At 36.7% G+C, this 20,458-nt stretch overlaps 1 protein-coding gene across 6 annotated transcripts in view; it reads left to right on the plus strand.

Annotated features, from left to right (window-relative positions):
* The window catches only part of CNTN1 (contactin 1), a 260,640-nt gene that overhangs the window by 145,237 nt on the left and 94,945 nt on the right, over positions 1 to 20,458 (plus strand). For all 6 annotated transcript variants that reach the window (XM_068933516.1, XM_068933522.1, XM_068933528.1 and 3 more), the window contains one exon: positions 14,920 to 15,049. In XM_068933516.1, the coding sequence (XP_068789617.1) occupies positions 14,995 to 15,049 (55 nt within the window). In that variant the 5' untranslated portion in view covers positions 14,920 to 14,994. The remainder of the gene's footprint in view (positions 1 to 14,919; positions 15,050 to 20,458) is intronic.

The following is a 20,458-nucleotide window of genomic DNA, read 5'->3' on the forward strand; positions in this document are numbered from 1 at the left end:
TTCTTAGACTTCAAAAAGGTTGATTATTTGCTATATAGCAATGTGAAGACTTAACTGATTTGATATTTTAGGTCTGAATTTGATGCTAACTTGCTTGTGTAGCTTTGATTTGCAAAAATATTGCAAGAGAAATTTTCAGTTATTCCAGCAGCACAGTAGCTATTAAAAATTGCCTCTGTGCCTCTGTGACCTAGAGCTACTCTGTGTTAAGGAGAAAAACAAGCTGATGCATAAGCTTGTGTTGCAGAAGACCTTGTGAGCTTAATTGTATTTTTCAGATATTCTGCAGTCAAAGAACTGCATGTATAGCCCATGTGTGGATTTTTTTCATATTGTTGTTACTGGCTGTGATGTGAATTAGAAAATTTTCTCATCAAATGACGGAGACCTCGAAAGTTCTCAGAATTTTTCAGAACGTAATTAATATTGTTATACAAATGCTGTATATTTTAAAAATGATTTATTGTAACATATTGAGAAATAAGAACAGCCAAATTTTTTTACCATAATGATTCATTTGACAAATACATTAGAAAGCCACAGAATGTATTACACAGCTAATTTTGGTAATTAATTGGTAATTTGGTTGGTCTTTTTCTCAGTTCCTTTTTATATGTACCAAAAATGCATACTAAGCTACTTTCTCATTTTATCTTTGTCAATATAAAAGCACAAGGATGCCAGTGAAGGTGCTACATTTTCTTAGTTGATGTGGACAGCGTTTTGTCTGTTACTTTCTTCTAATTTCAGCTATACATCAGGGAGGTAATTTTATCTATTTTTGCTGAGATAAATTGAACGTAAAAGGTACTTTACATGCCTCTCCAGTTAAATTAGCTCAACTGAATATTTGAAGCATTTCAGAAAACTTGAACACTTTGGGGAAGAGGTGAGAGAGGAAAGAAACAGGCAAGCACATAAGAGAGCGTCTGTAAAAGTTTGTAAATTAAAGGATTTATAATTGCTTTTCTTTAAAAAGGTTAATACATGGATACTGTTAATTTGTAGCTGCACTACCGTATCACCTAACATATCAGAATATGTACTTGATTTTTACTGAGCAGTACAAGTGTCTGTAGATGAAGATGTGGTTTTCCTTTTCCTTACCTCTTGAATATACTACCCTACAGTTTTGGGGCCAAGAAATGAAAAATGAGAACTCTTACTCTTTTGTGACTATTTAATAGTACAATTGATTAGCTGTAGAAATTTAGATAACCAGCTTCAGTTGTTGAGTACTCTCTACCATATCTAACCCTCAAATAAATCTAAAATAATTGAAAATTTAAAAAAAAAATTAAAAAAACAAAAACAGGTTTAATAAACACATGAACCACAACATACCATACAGATTATCTCATACACTTTCAAAATAAAGATGCAATCAGACAGCAAATCACACAAAAATAGCATGCATGTTTTGAAAGGATTATGTCTTTCAAGTATGCCTTATCATCATTTTCGTTATTCATAATTTGTAAAGAGCTCCTAAACAGAAAAGGCCCCTGGGTCAGAAAACATGTATTCCTTCATTTGGATTCTTCTAAGTATCCATCAGAAATGCAGTAGATACAAAACAGGTGTGCAAGTACGCTTGGTAGTTACTTAATGAAGTCAAAAGTTACTCTGTTTCATTGCTTGGAAGAACTGGAGTTGCTGAAAGATGTTATGGAGTTACTTTGCAATCAACATCTGATAAATGACAAGATTGTTTTGATTTCTTGGCATGTAGCCATACTAAAAAAAGCATCTGTGAAAGAATACACTCATATATTACGTTCAACAGAACACTAGTCACCTAAAATATTCTTAACTGTTTGAAATTTGTGTATTAGAAAGAAATTTCTTAACAATGCAACTTTGATATTTGGAGAAAAGAAATGTCTCTTTTTGTGGCTGACTTGCCTAGTCTGGGTTTACCTACATATCAAAATGTATTTTTTTGTCATAGCAGTATGAAGCTTGGATCAAGATCTCTAAAATGCAGTTTTCTAGGCTTGATTCCTGGAAACTGATGAGTGCCTCCTGTGATTTTGCTGTATTTGTTCATCTTATACTTAAATATTTGCAGACACTTCAGTAGATCAGGCCTTTGGCTCGCATATATCTGTTTGATTTTTTTATGTAATTTTTTTCCCTTGGTGTTTAAGAATACAAAGCAAAGCAGAGTGGTTTGTGTCTATAAAATCAAGTGCTTCTCTCTTTTGGCTTTGTTTATAGGTGTATTTTTTTGCTTAGATGTGATATTAAATGTTTCTTTGGATTCAGTCATTAAACTGATTATTCATATTTTTTATAATATAATATTTATATTGTTACACTACTTTTTATACAAGCAAACATTATCGTATTACAAAGATAAGATCCTCACACAGTGCATTTTCCAACCTGAATGGCACTCTCACGAAGCTAATTGTGCTCATCATTATAGAAATTTGGGGTGAGATTCATCTCACCAAATGCCTAGATGTTTCTGTTACGGGTTGCCAAATCCAGTAGCCTGCTAGAGGTGAGGCTGCTGCAGCTCCATGTGCCCAGGTCCAGCCAGCAGTGAGGCTGCGCGTGTGCTCCGCGTGGGCACACAGGCGCATGTACGTACACACGCACACGTACGTATGTACACGGCCAGCCACATAGATCAAAACACAGCAGTCCTGCAAACACACACAGCGCCGGTTGCCTCATCCTGCTCCCCTCTCTGGCTGATCAGGGTGAAAGCCTGTTAATGGAAAATATATGAACATATATATCCATATGTCCAGTGTGGATCCCTCCGGTAGCGGGCAGTAGACACTTGGGCTATCCAGTAACTAGCCCCTGAATGCCCTGGTCTCCCCAGTTGCTGGCACTGGCTGCTCCAACCCAGCCCCTGCTGCGGGGACAGAGGAGAGCTTTTCAGAAAAGCAGCCTGTACCATTTTCACAGGAAGGCATGAAGGAATAGAAGGGGCTCAGTATCTTGTGGATACTCTCTTATTCTTTCCCATCCTTAAAAAAAGACTAAAAAAGCAGCAGATTGATCTATTTTCACCTTCTGCTCACTGGTCTGGTAGAGGCTACCCTGGAGGAAGGAAGCCCCTTCTTGCAAGGAGAGCTGAGATGCTTGGCAGGACGTGGAGGCAAATGTCAGCTTTTGGGGGGACAGATCTGGTGGGGAGACTGCGAGCTGCAAGCTTTGCCTTCTCGCATGCTGGACTGAAGGACACACATCTAATTAACAATTAGTTCTGGATTTGCGAAGAATTTGGATTTACCTCTCCTCAGGTAGCTCTTCGGCTCTTGCAGTGGGAGCTAAAGTCACCTGACTCTGTACTTTTAGAAAAAGCTGACAGCACTGTAGCCATGCTGCAGATATTAGGTCTTGGCAGAAGAGTTAAAAGAGGGAAAAGGCAGACCTGGTGTTTTTTTCTGATTTCATTATTTTTGGATCAGTGCCATAACCTTAGGGGAGTTACTGACACATATTTAAATATTAGAGGCTGGTGATACTCAATTTTTGTGGAAAATTATGAATTTGAAAAGCTCAGCCTTGGTAAAATTCGGATACCATTTATAGTGCAAGGCTTAGAATATGGAGAAATCATAAAGTATTTTAGAAATAGAGACAAGGATTTTGGAAATTTTCAAACTGTGAAAGCGCTCGCGTGAAGTCAACAAATAGGGCTAATACTTTCCACACTACTGTCACAGAGAGTAATATAGTCTCATCAGTAATAAATTTCAGCATCTCAAAAATAAATGGCCAGCAGTATTTATAGTGGTGGTAGCATAAGTGTAATTAAAATTCTCCTGTACTTCCCTTTGCAGGAGCCTGCTTTTGGTTGCCTGTAATTCTACCAAACTAACCATTTTAGGATGGAATTTTCAGTGTTGTCTTGGATCAGTATTTTAAAATGATTCTTAGAAAGGAATAGATACGGCGTTGTTGCTTTGTCAGGTATTATCACATGTCACTGATAAGGAAGGCTGCATGCAGCAAATATTTGCTTCAGTCTTGGAAGTTAGGTATTATAATGAGGGGAACAAGGTTCCCTCACTTATTGAAGTGAAGCTTAAGCTAACAATATTAAGTTATAGAACTAGATGGCTTTCCAAGATCCTTTCTAACACAATTTTCCACAATTCTAGTAGTTCAAAATTCTTGAAACTAATTCACTGAAGGTATGTTTTCATTACCAAATACTGTTACTCAGTGGGAGCAGACTAGTAGAGCAAAACATCTGATGCTGAGGATCTGAAGTCTATATTTTGCTCATATTAGGAGTTTATTTCAGATGAACTCTAGGCTGGTCCTTTGAACTGAACGCACATTAGCAGTTGGAGCGCACTAGGTGCCTTTCTGAATGCATCTCCCCATTCAGCTTAATGTAAAACAAATGTGATTTTTGCACTTGGAAAGCAGGTAAGAATTTATACTGAAAATGCTTCAAGGGAGAAGATCAGGAGATTTGCTTCAAATACTCCATCTTCATCCAAGCTAAAATACTAAAGTAGGTGAACTAGGAGAAATCCCCAGCTCAGTTCTGAACAGAATGTAACCTTGGATAGGAAACGTGCACTCTTGTTCTGGCAAAAACTGTCAAAAATTGGCCAAGTTGTATTTCTAAAAAATTTTAGTTTACACATATTTTATGGAAATTTCTTCAGCTCTTTGCAGCTCTGTTTTGTGTATATGCTGCAGCTCCTTGGTGCCGAGACTGGGGAGGACTTTCCCTGTATTTGTCTTCCGACTGTTGTGTCCGCTACACGTTGGGTACACTTAGCAGGCTAGCTGCAAATGACCACACTTTGAGAAGGTGAATAGAGATAACATATGCTATTGTAATTAAAAATATAGTAACATACATGCTCTCAAGGAGTCAAATCAAGGATGTAGAGGCAATTGTAGTCCTTGCACTCGCTATTTTTTGAATTCGTGGTTCTGATAGCTTAGTTCGTTTTTAACGTCTGTACGTGTGTGTGTATATGTGCACATAAAATGTATGGAGACATACTCATCATTCTAAATATAGTATTGTCATGGTTTTCTCATTTGGGTATCATGAAATCTTTCCAGCACGCCCACTGTTTTATATGATAGATACCTGACAACATCTCCAGAAACTGGCGATTTCTGCTGCTGAGTCTGTAGCAGAAACCATTAAAAAGAGGACAATTTTAAGTTTTCTTACAATTACTTCAGTTTTAATTTTTTTTAGGGAGAAAAAGGGAGTAATTCTGTGTCAAGTGGTAATTAGAGCAAATGGATACTTGCTATTACTAAGACAATATAAATTTCATTTGCAAGTGTTCTGTAACATACGCTTCTAAAAACTGACATATGGTCAAACAGCCGTTGAGGTATTTATCTGAGCGGTTATCTATAAAAGTATGTAGAAAGTTTGAGGATTTTTTTTTTTGAGTAAGATTTTTATTTTTTCAAAGAGTTTTTGAAAAAGATTTTATGCAAGTGCAGTCATGAAATTAGTAATTTTTTTCCTATTAGCATGAAAGATCTAATTTTTGATGTCTCTCAGGTATAGCGATTTTGACTCTGGAAGACATCCAAAGGCTGGTACACATCAGTGCATTTCCCCTAGTTGCCTAAGCATTAAGAGATATTTTTATCTGTTCTGTGTGCCTCTGAGATTATATTGCAGCGGATATAGAATATATGTATGGAAAGTATCAAATCATAATTAGCAGATGACAAACTCTAAGCTTTCCAAAAACAGTGTGATTCTGAAGACTAGAGAAAAAATATTTTTGTTACAGATAGTGAAACCTACAGTAACAATCATTAATCTTTTAAAACTTTCAGAATACAGCAAAGTCTGTCTCATGATTAAATATCCTTGAAAAGCAGACTTTAAAACATACCAGATCATTAGTTCCATCATGTTGAGTTTAAGAGTACTTGAAGTGGTGTATGGCAGCTCAAACCTGTAAAAAATGACCGTGGATCTCACCAATTCTGAAGCGTATAATCTTGAAACCAAACAGCACAAATAACACATTATTCCAAAATCCACTAGCAAATTCTAGTAAACATTGAACGGATTCTACTTTTTTCTCCTGTTTGCAGCTGCTTGCTAGTCTAACTCGAATTGTTCATTCACAGGATGAAAGAGAGATGTTTTTAAGCATTCTCAACAGTTGCAAGTGATTTATGTAAAAAAAGCCACTCCGATTTAAAGTGAGTTGCTAGGAAACATGCAGTTTGAAGATGAAATCCCCCACTGAGCTTGTCTTTGGCTGTACAGGAGAAAGTATGTTATACAGTGTCCTGAGTTACAGATTATATGAATAAACAGTCCATCTTTTATAGATATAAATGCATCAGTTATGAACTTACTGACCACATATGATTCATTCCCATATCGTTGTTTTAGTGATGAAAAACAAGACATTGTTAAATTCAATAAAATATTAAAATCAGATAGAAAAAAGAACAGTATTGTGAAGGTTTTCATATAATCTCATTTTCATTTTTTTGAAATGACAAAATTTGTATTACAATTGGATCTAGTTTATTTAAGATTTAATTTTAAGATAATGTTTTGAGTAGTCAAAGCAGCCAGCATAACTGTTCTTTTTTGTTTTAGACTTCAAAAAAGTAAAACCTCAAAAAGATAACAAAAATTATACACTCAGATTCACTGGAGAAGCTAACTTTGCTGTCATTTGAAAGTTGATGGCTAAAGTAACAAAAAAAAATCCTCTGTGTTGTATGAAAGAATGTCCAGTTTTAATAACATATACTTATTTGTATTCTTGGTTGACTTTTTTTCACTGAATGAGTGAAAACTTCATGTTGGTTTTAGCACCTTGAATATGTTTGCTTATTTTGCATTCACAGTTAGACTTGGAATACTGGAAAGGGGAAGATGCAAATGGAAGCAACTTGAAGGGACAGGAACAGCATGGTATTCTCTTCTGTATGATATTCTGTGTTTGACAGGAGGTTTATTGATTTTTGTTTGCTGAAATTTTTTACCAGGCAATCTTTAAGCAGCGTAGCCCTTGCAGCATGCTTTCAGAGAAGTACGAGTAATGGCTGTGAATTATAGCAGCAGCGAGTGATCTTTTTTTTATTTATTACCTAAGAAGAAAGAAATGCGCGTTACTGATAGAGCAAAACATGTGAAAAGGACTTGGAGGACTGACTGTCTGACCCTTTGCTACTGACATGATGATTAAAGACAGTGTTTAAGTACCTCTAAGCAACACTTCATTATCTGAAGGTATTTCAAAACAAAACCTTTTTGCAGCTCAGTGACTCAACAAAAATAACCAATCTGTATTAAGAATTAATAGTAAGGCGGAGCTGTTGATCTTACCACAAATTAGGAGATGCCTAACCTTCCTAAAAGAAAAATAAATATTTGTAATAGCAACACTAAATTATCCTTTTTTACACAGTCATTGATTACCTGCAAAGATAAGATAGATGTATGACCACTCTGAAACTGTAGTAGGGAAAACAATTAACGCAGATTCGTAATGAATTTTTGCATGCAAATAAGAACAGTAAGACATCTCATTAGCTGCATGAAATATTTGAGAGGACAAAATAACAGATAGCCAAAAGAAAGAATGAAGAAAGATGGAAAGGGTGATGTAGTAAGCAAGCAAAGAAGGTCCCATAATGTTCCTTAATGGCTTAACAAAAAAGCAAAATAGGCCAACTGAGCACCAGAATGAAGCAGAAACGGATACTTGAGGGATTAATTCTTTGATGTATAACTATAAAAGAAGCCAGAGAGATAAATTCACAGTGTGTTTAACTACCAGCATATTGTCCTACTTGAAAAAGCGGTGCATTGAAAAATTACCATGGAAAGCAGACATCTTGTAATAGTAGTTACCATTCAGTTCCATGGTATCTTCTACATTTCAGAACAATCTTCTGCAAGCAATATTACAGAATGCTTTTGTTTCTTGTTATAGACGCTATTTTTTCTTACTTTATAGAATAAGCTCTGTTGCTGACGAGGATAATAGGTATGGCTCAGAACATACCGGGAGAAGGAATTTATCTTCTTTGTGCTCGATTCTTGGAGAGAAATCACAACTTCCAAAGAAGAAGGTTGAGGGTGGAGAAGGGAGAAGGAGAGTAATTCTGAGCCAGGATATGTTTTGGTGTCATCAGTGTGCCAGGACATTAATTCTATCAAGCCTATTGACTTGAGACTTTAAGTAAAAAAGAAGGCAAAAAGAGCAAGTATATAAGTATTTCCAGAAGAATAACAGTTCCCTTGTACTCCAAACTTCATATAAAATTTCCTATTGAGACTTATGTGAAGTCCTGTAACAACCCTGGAGTCCTTATCACCTGTGAGACATTGGCTCTTTGTATTTCCAAGTTAATATTTAGTAGGCAAAAATATCCACTAGTGAGGTATCAGTTATTAATTTAGCCTATCTTAACATATTAATGAACTGATCTTGATTTTCTTTTTTTATTTAACATCTATAAGTAGTTGCAAAAGAATTTGGAGTGATTTTCTTCAGTTTTAGACTGTTTGTGCTTTTTACTCCAGCTTGGTAGGTGTTTGTATATGAAATTGTATGTTGTGCTTGAAAGTGTAAATTCTGTTCAAGAATCTGTCTTACTCCGTTCAAGCATTTGTGGACCATCAAAGACCTTGCTTAAGTTGATGGGCTTGTTAGGTGGCTTTCATTCATGAGAAATGGAAGGAGTAGCTATACTCTTTAAAGAGGATGGAATGGAAAAATACGGGAAGCATCACTGGGGATGACTGTTTAGACCAATGGGCAGAACTGGTGTGGGCAATTGGCTATGTTTTGAAGGGCAGAAATTTTAACTTGCATTGTCGCTTGAACAAAGGTGGCAAAAATAAAGATTATAATCACCCCCCCAAAAAAAAAATCAAAGATGATCAAAAGACAATAAATAAGTGTTTCTGCAAGCCTTTGCGAAGGGAATTAAACCCACTTGTGGACTGTAAGAGATATTAGTGATTATCTAAAATCGTTTATAGACATATCAGTGCTGTAGGACTGTCTTGGAAGTACAAAAATTCCACTGTAAAATTCTATCACTGTAACAAGATAAATCAATGGAGAGGCAAGGAACTTGACTGTCATGACTTTTCTGGTGAGAGAGAACACTAGTAAACATGAGTAACTAAAGTATCCATTTCAGAAGTAAATCAGAGTTGTGGATGATGACTGAGAAGCCAAATTTTTTGAATAAGATGCACTCCCTTTCCTAATGGTACAATCTAATCTAAAATATGAAACTTGCTGATTGATTACAAAAGTAATTTGCTAAGACCAAAATTGTGGGGGGGGGGGGTAAATGGAGGTACAATGAGTAATATACAATGTGCATCATTATTTTCATTATATGAAAAATTTTATTGGTAATTCTAAATGCTGAGCAACTAATAAGATCTGAGAAGTGAGTTAGTTAATAGCGGTGAAAAATGCTAACTCTTCTAAAAAAAATCAAGAAAACACATAATTAGATGCTTACTAAAATCATTAAAAGATCCTGAAATAAAAACAAATACAAAACACTGATTTGGCTGAAGTAATGTGTTACTCCTAAGAAGCTTTGATTATGTCTTGCCACAATGTTAATGTAATAGTGATTTATTGCAATTATATATATTCATGTTTTGAAAAAGGGTGGAGAGCCAGTGATTTCCTCTAGATTATTGTATCTATTTGTAGTCTAATCTGGATGGAGTCTCTACCAGTTCTAAAACTTCACTATGTATAACTATAATGATAAAGCAGGAAATGAGGATCATAACAAGAATCTTGATTTACCTCTCTTAGCAAGATTTAGCAAACCAGAACTTGTGAACACTTTCCTTTGCCCTCACTCTGTCAGTTCTGCAGTGGGGTTCTTGGGAGGGAGCCCTGAGCAGGTGCCAAGGGCAGATGTAATTGTCAGGCTGCTCTCATGCTGAAAACCACAGGAAGGGAGATTCAGGGAAGAGCTTGTTATGGTAAAAGCTCAGACTTACTGTCAGCCAACTTGATGACCTTTCTTCTTACACTGTCTTGCAGTCTAGAAATATCTATTGTTAGTTTTCTTATGCAACTGCAACATGATTCTCTGCTTTTGTGACCAAATTCTCCCTTCTTTACTTTGTGCTAGTTTAGTTGATCAAAATACAACAGATGATAAAATGATTTTCATCTCATCTATATCACATATATTCCTTTAGTCCTTTGGTCTCTTGCTGTGGATAATGCAAACTCTTCATTCCCATGCATCTGTATTTGCCTCAGTTTCCATCTCCATTACTTTTGCCCTCTGCCTTGCTTTGGGACAGCAGCTCATCTGCCTTGGTTTAGTGTTTTCATCCTCCCGCACTTCACTTACATTTCCCTCATGATATCCATCCCTTTGTAATGTTAAGTTCTGTATTTCTGCTTCCTCTTCACCCCTTTGACATTCCCCGCTTTCACTCTGATTTGCACTGTAGACCTCTCCTACTGATCTGTTCCAATGTTTATTCCTCATCCACCACCTTCTAGATTTCAAATATAGTAATTTATGTAGTTTATTTGAATTTCTTCATTTCACTGCCTTCCTTTACTTGCTGTTTTTAATTTCACTTTGTGTCTAGATTATGGTTGATTTATATCCTTGCAAAGTGATGATGTTATCTACATGTTTGTATTAATTTGGAAAGTGGTGCAAAATGTTGGCCACTTTCATAGCTATAAAACAACAGGTGTCTTTTTCTCCTTAATAAAGGCCAAAGTATGTAATACAAACCTAAACAAGGCCATAAAAATATGGAAGAAAAATTTTCCTGAAGTACTTCTTTGAGATATTAAAGAATCGTTATATTTGGTAATAGAGAGAGACAGATCTTCCCTTTTGTCCCGGGAATACCCCTCGTCATAATGAAGCATCATGAGACACTGCAAGCCTCTAAGAAGAGGTCTGGGAGGTCTGTGCGTTAAAAATTGAACATGCTTTCTATTCAGCAGCCAACGTCCCAGTTTTTCCCCACCTCCTCTGGGATGGTTTGCGCTCCAGGCAGCTCACCAAGAACACTAGCAGGCTGAAGGCCCTGTAGTCGTGACTGGCTCGTTGGGGAAACAAAATAATCAAAAGGGAAATAAATGTGTTAATGAGCATTAGATAGTAATTAAACTTGACACAGCTGCAGTTAAGCTCTTTTTCATTTTATTACATATTTTTAAAATCTGTTGCTCATTTGCTAAAATTATGTTACTGTGTTGTGAGAAAAAGAGGAAAGTATACTCTGTAAACTCAAAGGAGTATATCTAAGCCTACGACCATTCTGTGATTTTATAGAGGAGCAAAGTGAGTTGTACTAATGACTGTTCTTTTGTTAGGGAATGATTTTACTTAGGCAACAATGTCCTCACTCTGCAAAGAAAAAAAGTAGAGAGCAGTAAAGCAAAAAAGGCAGTAGATGCGCTGCGTGAGCCCTGCAGCCTACAATGCTGCCTCCGGTGGGAATGCTGCTGCCTCAAATAAGCTTGAACTCTTCCTTGAGCAGCTGGGTAGTAACATCATGTACAGTGCTCCTACTTCAGAGGAAGGGAGGATAAGCTGTGCGCTGCCTCCTCTAATTGCAGACAGTTCTGCTGAAATTCAGCAGAGCAATGTGAAAGAGCCTCGCTTCTCTTCGCCAAGCTGAGATAAATCAGGATAGATGTACTCTGTGTACAGAACTGACTCAGCTGAAATAAATGAAAGTAAAGAAAGGATTTTAATCCTGGCAGGATGAATACTGTTAAATCTGAATAAAGTGGAGTGTTTACAGCATGGGATTTACTGACAAACTTTTCATTTACTGTAATTCGAACCGATGTGATCGAGCCAACAGAAATAAATTTTCAAAGAGCGAAAGAAAAGACTTTCCAGAATTGAATCTGAATTCTGCAGAGCAGAGGGAAGAAGGATCTTCTATCTGCAGTGGTGCCTATAATGTCAGAGAGAGAACACAGGTTTATTCTTAACAGTTTCATCTATCAGTATATTTGAACACAGTTATTATCATCATGAGTTACTGTGTAATTACCATTGTTCCAATAGAATTACTGTTTCATTGCTATTTAATTATGTGCATTATTGCACAGTAACTATGCAATTTAACTCATGTTACTTTGGAATAAATATTCTGGAGGAGGCAATGTCATAACATAATCAGCTTCATAGTCAGGACCTGGAAAGTCCTGACTGCAGGAAAACTATACAAAGGGATTTGTTGATGTAGCTTACCCCTGTCTTTTTGAGGAGTCATATAGATAGAGTAGTTCATACCTTGGTCATTTAAGTTAGATGGCTGAAATAGTTGTGAATATCCTTCATTATGTGGTAGAGCAAACAATAATGCTAGAGTTTGAAAAAGCTTTAGTGTCTACAAAAGCAGGAGGGTAAGACTGTTTAGTAAATTGTTCCACTTGGATAACTAAATCCAGCATTTGTTGCCAACATAAGAGCCCTTTTTCCAGGGAATATTTCTAAATAAGCCTGTATGTGTTTTGCTGAATACTGTTTTCATGAACCATGACTGTCAGGGTAATTGCAGCTAGTAGAGTACCTGTTCATTAAAGATTTTGTCTGCCAGAATAAGGGTAAAGTATGAAGTACAACAACTCCAGTAATTTCTAAGCCAAAAAGACTCTCTTGTGATATTTCATGCCATCCTTCCATGCCATGCGCTTAACAAAGGCCCATATGAAATTCTCTTCTAAGGAAAGCTCACTAATTTAATTGAACTATTTGAGGCATGTTCAAATAAACATGGGGGCTCTTCTCTTTTTGGCATTATTTGGCGTTCTGCGCATGCGAGCATTCTTGTGCAGGGAAAATGGCAAACCTACATTTCTCTCAGAGAGCTTCCAGTGATTCCTGATGTAAGTGGGGGAAAGAGGCAATGGCTGTATTAGCAAAAATTTGATGCTGTGGGGACCCAGAGATCACATAGTGTGTTGTGGAGGCTTTACTTCAGACCAGCTGTAATCTAGTGCTGTGAACTGAACAGCAGTTGGAACGCATTAGATACATTATTTTGATGCAATTCTTGGTTTTGTTTCATCCGAAGGGAACCCAGTCTCCTTTTGGAGTCTTCTGTATTATTTGAACCAGAGCCGGGTGAGTGGGGGTGGTTAGGAGGTTCAGTTCAGAAGTACACACTCCTGAACTGGGCAGAAATGTTAGTGTATACGCGAAGAGAAGCAGCTGACACCAATGTCACTGCCCCACCTACATCTCCTGCTGGCTGAGAGAAATCTGGGAGTCCTAAGAGAGAGCTCAAGAGGAGAAACAGAGACAGCCCTTAATGGGAGTAAAACAGCAGAAAAAAAGATTTTCCAAGATGAGAACAAGGGAACAAACGTAAGGCCTTGATGACTGAAACATGTTCCTAGTCTCCTCAGGGAGAGACATGAAAGTAATATACTACAACAGTCCTGTCTAGTAAGAACTCAAACCAGAGACTGTCTGATAATTAGAGCACCATTTATCCCAAGAATACTTATGGAGTTAGGTATGTATATACATGTACTATGAAATTGAAAACTATCTGTTTCTTGGTAATGGAGATGAGAAACAGAGCAGTTTTCAAACAAGATCTAAAAGATCTGGATTTTGGAAAAGAGTACGCTATAGTGAAAATTTTTAGGTGGAAAGAGCAAGAGTCTAGGTAGAGGGTAGAAGCTACTACTTGAGTCATCAGTACTTGACATGGGAAGCAGGAACAGAGTAACATCAAGATTGCATCCTGCAAAGAAAAGACAATGCCGTATTAGCATACAAACATGTCCTAGGGTGCATCTTACTGAATGATATTCAAGTATATGCTGAACATACATTTGTATGATGAAACAGTAACAATGCAATAAATTAAGAAGAATGGATACCATCGACATGTGGCTGAGATATTAAAACATTCCATCACTGATAAGTTGCAAGCCTTGCTTTGTGTGAAGGTCATAGAGTAACTAGTGCTACAGCAGAGCCAGTCAAGAGAAGAAAAAAGAAGTTTGAACAAGATGTGATGGATGTAAAAGATAATTTTATACAAGCATGGCAATATATCTATTAAAAATAAAAATTACACACTGCAAACATTATGACTCAGTGCCCTAAAGAAATAGATGACAGCCACCAGCAAGAAAGAATAAGCTAGCAAAATGTACTAATTTAAAGAAGCAGAAAATGTTACAGAAGAAAAGTATTATGGAAAATGATATCTGTATTCCTAACATTCAAAAGAAGCTGCATATTTCTTTGACTTGGTAGAAGGGTATATACAGGCAGAATTTCTCTCATAGGAAAAAAGAGAACTTCAAAAGTGACATTATAATAATCATTATGTGCAAAGGGATGAAAAGGAAACTCATAAAAACTAATACTAACTTTCCACAAGATTATGAATTGTATGCTAAAAGTCTAAAAGGAATGATAAACTAGACAAAATAGATGAATTCAGAAGGAGATTCATGTGCTTCAGTAATTTTCTTCCTATAGACCTTGAAATGATTAATTGTAATGTACTTAGCTGAAGGAGGACAGAATCTGGACTTTTCATATTTACTATAAACCACATAGTTTTCTAATATGTCTAGTATTGTAAAGTGTTCTCACGGAGAGCATCTACATCCAACCCAAACCATAGTTTTGGTTTAGGAAGATGGGTCTAAAAGAGAATGATGTTCAGTATTCTTTTGCCAGATTCATTATTATCAGTGGAAAATCTGAGCGCTCTGTAGACCTTTAAACGATGTGCACTCTGAAGAAAAGAGATCATTAATTTGATCCAGCAAATTTGATAGTGCGTTTATTATTCAAAAGACTCTACCCTATATTAACTCTAAGTATTCAGTTTAGAGAGATAATATGGCAAGTTCAATGTGGTATGAGATACAGCCTTATGTCAGAATTATTCACTGCTTTTTCTTTTTCTCTAATCAGGTGTTTTGAGTTCTCTGAATACTGGCGTTGCAAGGCAGAATTCCTTTTGAGATAATCTCTGAATAGAAGATAACCATGGGCCTCTTAATCAGTCATCTTGTTGCACTGTGTTTCATCTTCTGTCTCGCAGGTAAGATGACCTCCCATGTTAATTCCTTTAACTAGCCTGTTTGCAGTTGTCTGCATTTCAAGGTCAGTTCTGCTATCTGTATGAGTTTATTTGTGCAGATACAGTGAATTACTAAATGTGAATCATGAAGCTGTAAGGAAGCATACATCAGGAAGCCATAATTAAAAGCTTGGAAAAAATGCTGATCTTGACTTCAAATTCATTTTTATCTATTGCAATTAAGTATATGGAATTAATTCTTTCTCTAGATTCATCTAATCTCTAATTCATCTCTAGATTCATCTAATATTATAAAAGATATGTCAACCATCTATTAGTGCACAGATGAGCAATATGATTAGAAGACTGGAAATATACCAACAAGATGAGAGACTAAACACAAAATTCAATGCTATAGTATGGACACCATTTAAAATTAATAAAATCAGCATTTGCTACCAGCACAGTACAGGGTAGTTTTTGTAACACAGTGTGGTAATACTGCATATACTGACTCCAGTTTAAAATTACAGACGGTAAAACTTTACATGACTAGAGATAGGGCCATAAATATTCAAACATTTTTCATTCAAACTTTTCTGTCCTGTTTAGAAAATTATAATTCATGACTAAAATCTCGTGGCCAACGCCTATTCCAGCTCTTCTGACAAGGAATTTTGAGACTTTCTAAAGCCTATTTCAGATTTTCATGCCAATTTAAACAAATATTGGCTTTCATTTGCCATCATGAGTCAGACTGCCAACATAAGCAAAGATCTTCTCAAAAAAGAGAACGCTGTTTATATACTAACTGCGTGAACTGGTATCTGAGCATGGAAAAAGCAGGATAAGTAAATTATATATATACACAAAATACTGACTGAAATGAATTTTGAAAAATCCAAATATTGCACACTAATGATGTGGTTATTTTCTAATGCATATCAAGCCAGGTTGTAGACCCTCCTCTGCTTTTAAGGGCAAATTACTGATACATAACTTGTGTTTGGGGTTTTTTTTGTGTGTTTTTCAATTAATGGGTCCTTAATAGAAATAAGCAGTCCATGGTCTTGCTTTATCTGGCCTACCATTTTTCTTGTTATCACTTTTTCTGGTTATCATTATCATGAGATCATATTGTCTGTATTGCTGAGTCCAAAAATCTGATTAATACTGTGCTGTGATGTAAGCTCATTGCCTTTAAGAAATCACTTTATAGCTCACAGGAGTGCTTTTTGGTTTAGTGAGAATGCAATTGTATTCTAAAAAGGATTTGTACTACTCTGAGCTCTTTGTTCCATGTCTGAGTTCACTGAAGGATATACTGACATCTAATAAAAAGCAGGACCTAAAAAATGTTGGAAACTAATGCTGGCTGGGTATTTACTGTGTGTTTCAAGGTCTTTTTCTTTGTTCAGATCTGAGGGTTGTTGATGGCATCAAAATTAAAAATTAAGGTTCACCACTTCAATACTGGTCTTTTCCTGAACAAAGACTGTCAACAGCAATCAGTAATGTTACACATGTAATTTCAGTCCTGACATGTTGAGATTTGTATCCAGCTACAGTAGCCAAGGAAGTGCTGGGCTTTGGTTCATGATAAATTTGTATCAGTCAAGCACTGAGAACAAATGCTCTTTTTTTTTTTTTTGAAGGGTAACACCAGATGATTAATGCTGTTACTTGTGTATTATGTATATTGCAGTTGTGCCCAGAAGCTGGAAATCTTGGCAACAGCACATCCCACGCCAGGTGCCTTAGAGATACTTTGGAAGATAGTGTGCTATTAGCATCCCTAATAAATGACACGGAAAGAACAAAGATGGGCATAATGAGCTTGCATGAGTGTGCACTGGTGTGTTCATAGCAATATACATTTGATCTTTTACTTTACTGTAATTGGCTGTATTAGATTCATGTAAGAAAAATAGGAGGCACTGGTGAGAAGCGTTTTGAATGGGGGAAGTTATAATAGTGCTAACTGTCAAAGGCATTTCAATTTCAAAGAAATTCCTAATTTATTTTCCGATTTGCATTATACAACCCAATCCAGTCCAGGACTTGTTCACATTTTTCCTTGAAAACCAAAAGATAAGACCTACCACCACCTCAAAAGATTAGGGCACTGTCCTCCAATGTGAAAGACTCGTATCTTCTACAGTCACTGGGATTGGTTGCTGCCCAAGGCTGGGTAGCACTCCACTCTCTACTGTTGGACTTACTTTACTTTGCATAAATAATTAGATAACCACTTGAATTGAGAAAATTGTTGCCTTTATCAGCTAGTCATTATTGTACCCCTCTGGATTGTATAAACTTGAAGTTGCAGTCCTTGCTCTGCCCAAGTACTTGAGACTTGCTCGAGGGTCTCTCATTTCAAATGAGTGCCAGAGTTGCTGGCATTTAGTCTTAGCGAAGTTTTTTTTAAATGTTTTTCTTGGCAATGTGAATGTCATGGAAACCGGAAAATATGTAGCTGTGCTAATCAAGATGAAATACACAAGGGATTGTTTGAAAGCTTTGACTGTATGGTTAGAAAGTGAAGTATAGCTGATGTGTAGGAAGAAAGAGTACAATTAGGGCGATCAGGTCAAGTTTTGGGAGATGTTCTTCTACACGTGATATTATGAAAGGGAATGCTGACAAGGTCAGCAGTGCTACAGAACGTGGGAATTGGGGACGATTTCCAAAAAAAAGATCAAGTGCTAATTTCAATAACAAGACAGACTAAGGATCAGAGTGAGGCGACCAGTTAGCATTGGAGCAGATGTTGAAAGCAAAATGTTCTTCTGCATGGGGCCTGTTCAAAAAGTTGCTTCAGCAGTTTTTAGTAAAATATGTAGTTTTATTGGAAGTATATTTAGTTCACCTGATACCTTGCCTCTTGTGTTGCTGAGTCCACAGTTCTAGATGATTCTGCCATGGAAATTGCCTTTGGGCTGACAGATCCATGATCCTGGAAGTATCAGTCAAGGCTTCTGCAACCCATGGCTCCTAAACAGACCTGCTATATGAACTGCTCTGGAGCCAGGAAAATTAAAGCTTTCAGGGTCAATGCCTTTTGAGATGTCTTGCCATATGGTCTGCCCCAGGTTTGAAGATACCAGCCAAGAATCCTGAAAAAGCTGAGAATTCATGCTTTAACTGAGCTTTGACAGTTTCCAGATTTACCTGCTGGAAGTATTTGGGAAACACAGAGCAAGGAAGCTGAGAAACTGAAAGCCACACTGGCTTGAGATTTTCAGGATTTGGCCTAAAAGGGTCACATTTATTTTGACGTATAATGAACCAAGAATTCTTGCCTGTTTTCAAACAGATTTTTTTGCTGCTGCAGGAAATTTACTTTTTTTTTTTCCAAAACTGAAATACATAATTTTTAGAATTTTGGAATTTGCCTGGGATTAAAGACTCTGACTTTTAGCCAGTTCTGGTTTGTGGTAATCAAGGGCAAAATTTAAAAATTATTAATATGTCTCTCCATTGCCCATCAATCTGCAGTTGCTTGAATGATGGTAAACAAACATTACATGATCAGTGCATCTAAAGCGTAGGCTGAGATCATCTTCTGCAGTGAGACAGGAAAAGTATTTATTTTCCAGGTAAATTAGTGCTTTAAATGTAGTCTTGCAGATATAAATTGATGAAAAAGCCATAAGTAATTTGGTCTTTCACTTACTGTTATAGCAGACAGTTATAATAAGGGTTGTTCTTTAGAGTGCACTTTGAGCAGTGCAAGGCAAATGAGAGCAGCAAATCACTCCTGAGGGAATATGGTGACGATTGTCAGTCCACTGCCAAAAAAGTTATTTCAGGCCTATTAATGGCAATATTTAACCCTTCTCTTTCCCCTGACTTCTGTGCTCTCTCCAAGACACTTCTAAGTTGCCTGACTTCCCATTTGAATTCATATCTTATTGCCAGGTCTAGATTTTAGACTTTTCTTTCATCAAGCACTTCCCATACAAAGCAGTGACCCAAATGATGGGAGAATAACCTTGGGCAAAAATGATTAAGAGTTTATTTAAGCAACAGGCTTATTTTGTTTCTTTTTCAGATAGACAAATTAAAAACTACACAGGCCTTATTTTGTTGTGCTTCATGAATACTTCATTACATTTGGCTATAAGAGGAATCAATAGCAAAAAATTTTCCTCAGATGTTTTCATGCTAATCAAACTGTTCTGTTTTTTTTCTTGAGACTTTGTAATGCAGTGCCAGGTAGTCCTTGATCTGAGGTCAGATCAGGCTTCAAATGGCTGGTATTTCATGTGCGTTTGGAAGGCCAATGTAGGGGGATTGTGCAGAGTAGCTAGTGCACTCTGAATTCATTCCTAATTTGCTGAGCACTAGCCTTCTCCTGAAATCAAGCTTTTAAGCTCTTAAGTCACTTTTGAAATAGCAGGTTTCTAAGGAAAATCAACTAAATGACTGAAGTAAGTATCTGATTGACAAATGTGAGTATGCCTAAAACTACTATAACTGATTTTTGTTAGCATTCCTATTGGTAGTCTCAGAAGACAAGCAAACTATCCTTTCATTCTTCAGCATAAGTGGAGAAACTTGCTTTGTCAAGGATTGGCACTTTTCATACTTCAAACTTGCTATAAAGGAAAAACTGTAGTAATTAACTATATGGCTCATCAGGAACTTCAGTGGCACATATGAGAAGACAACAGATAGGAGCAATTCTCCTGCCCTTTTCAGTCCAGATAAAGAGAAGCAGCCTTCCCCAAGACAATCTAACCTTTTCGTAACCTACTTGAGTGGTTACTTGTTCTTGTGTGAGTGCTGATGGGTTCTTGGGAATTGATGCCCCTTTGACCTCTTACTGGCTTGCGCTGGTACCTCTCCTATGTCAGGATGACTGAATCTTCTTTCTAGACTATGAAATGCTGCGTTGTGTGTTTTACGGTCATGAAAATGTTGTTGCTTTAGCACGTAAGCTTCCCATAAATGCCAAGAGCAAGTTTTTGCACTTGATTATGACAGAAGTAGAAAAACCCAAATCTTGAATAATATATAGCTTGGATTTCTTTCCAGAATGGTAGGTTCAAAAATACATGTTGAAAACTGAGGGCTAGCATCTATGTTATTTAAAGCTTTTTACCACAGCATATGGCTTTATGCACAATTATTAGAGAGATACGCATTTTCCTCTAAAAATAAGGAGGGGGGGAATATACTTAATAACTGTTTATCTTGTCTGCCACACTCCTGCTTGGATCTTACGTGACCGTTTTGTGCTGCTGCAGAGGTGTTTGACATTTATAAATAAATAATTATAGTGTGCTTTGTGACCATAATGTTCAGAAACCTGAAAGTGCCTTGTTTATATTCCTATGAGCCTGGCAGAGATATTTTGGATCATTCCTAGACCAGCTTTGTACTGAGCATGAACTTCTCAGATACTGGTAAATCCACTTTTCTTTT

The sequence above is a fragment of the Struthio camelus genome, chromosome 1 (genome assembly GCF_040807025.1).
Source record: "Struthio camelus isolate bStrCam1 chromosome 1, bStrCam1.hap1, whole genome shotgun sequence".
Classification (NCBI taxonomy): Eukaryota; Metazoa; Chordata; class Aves; order Struthioniformes; family Struthionidae; genus Struthio; species Struthio camelus.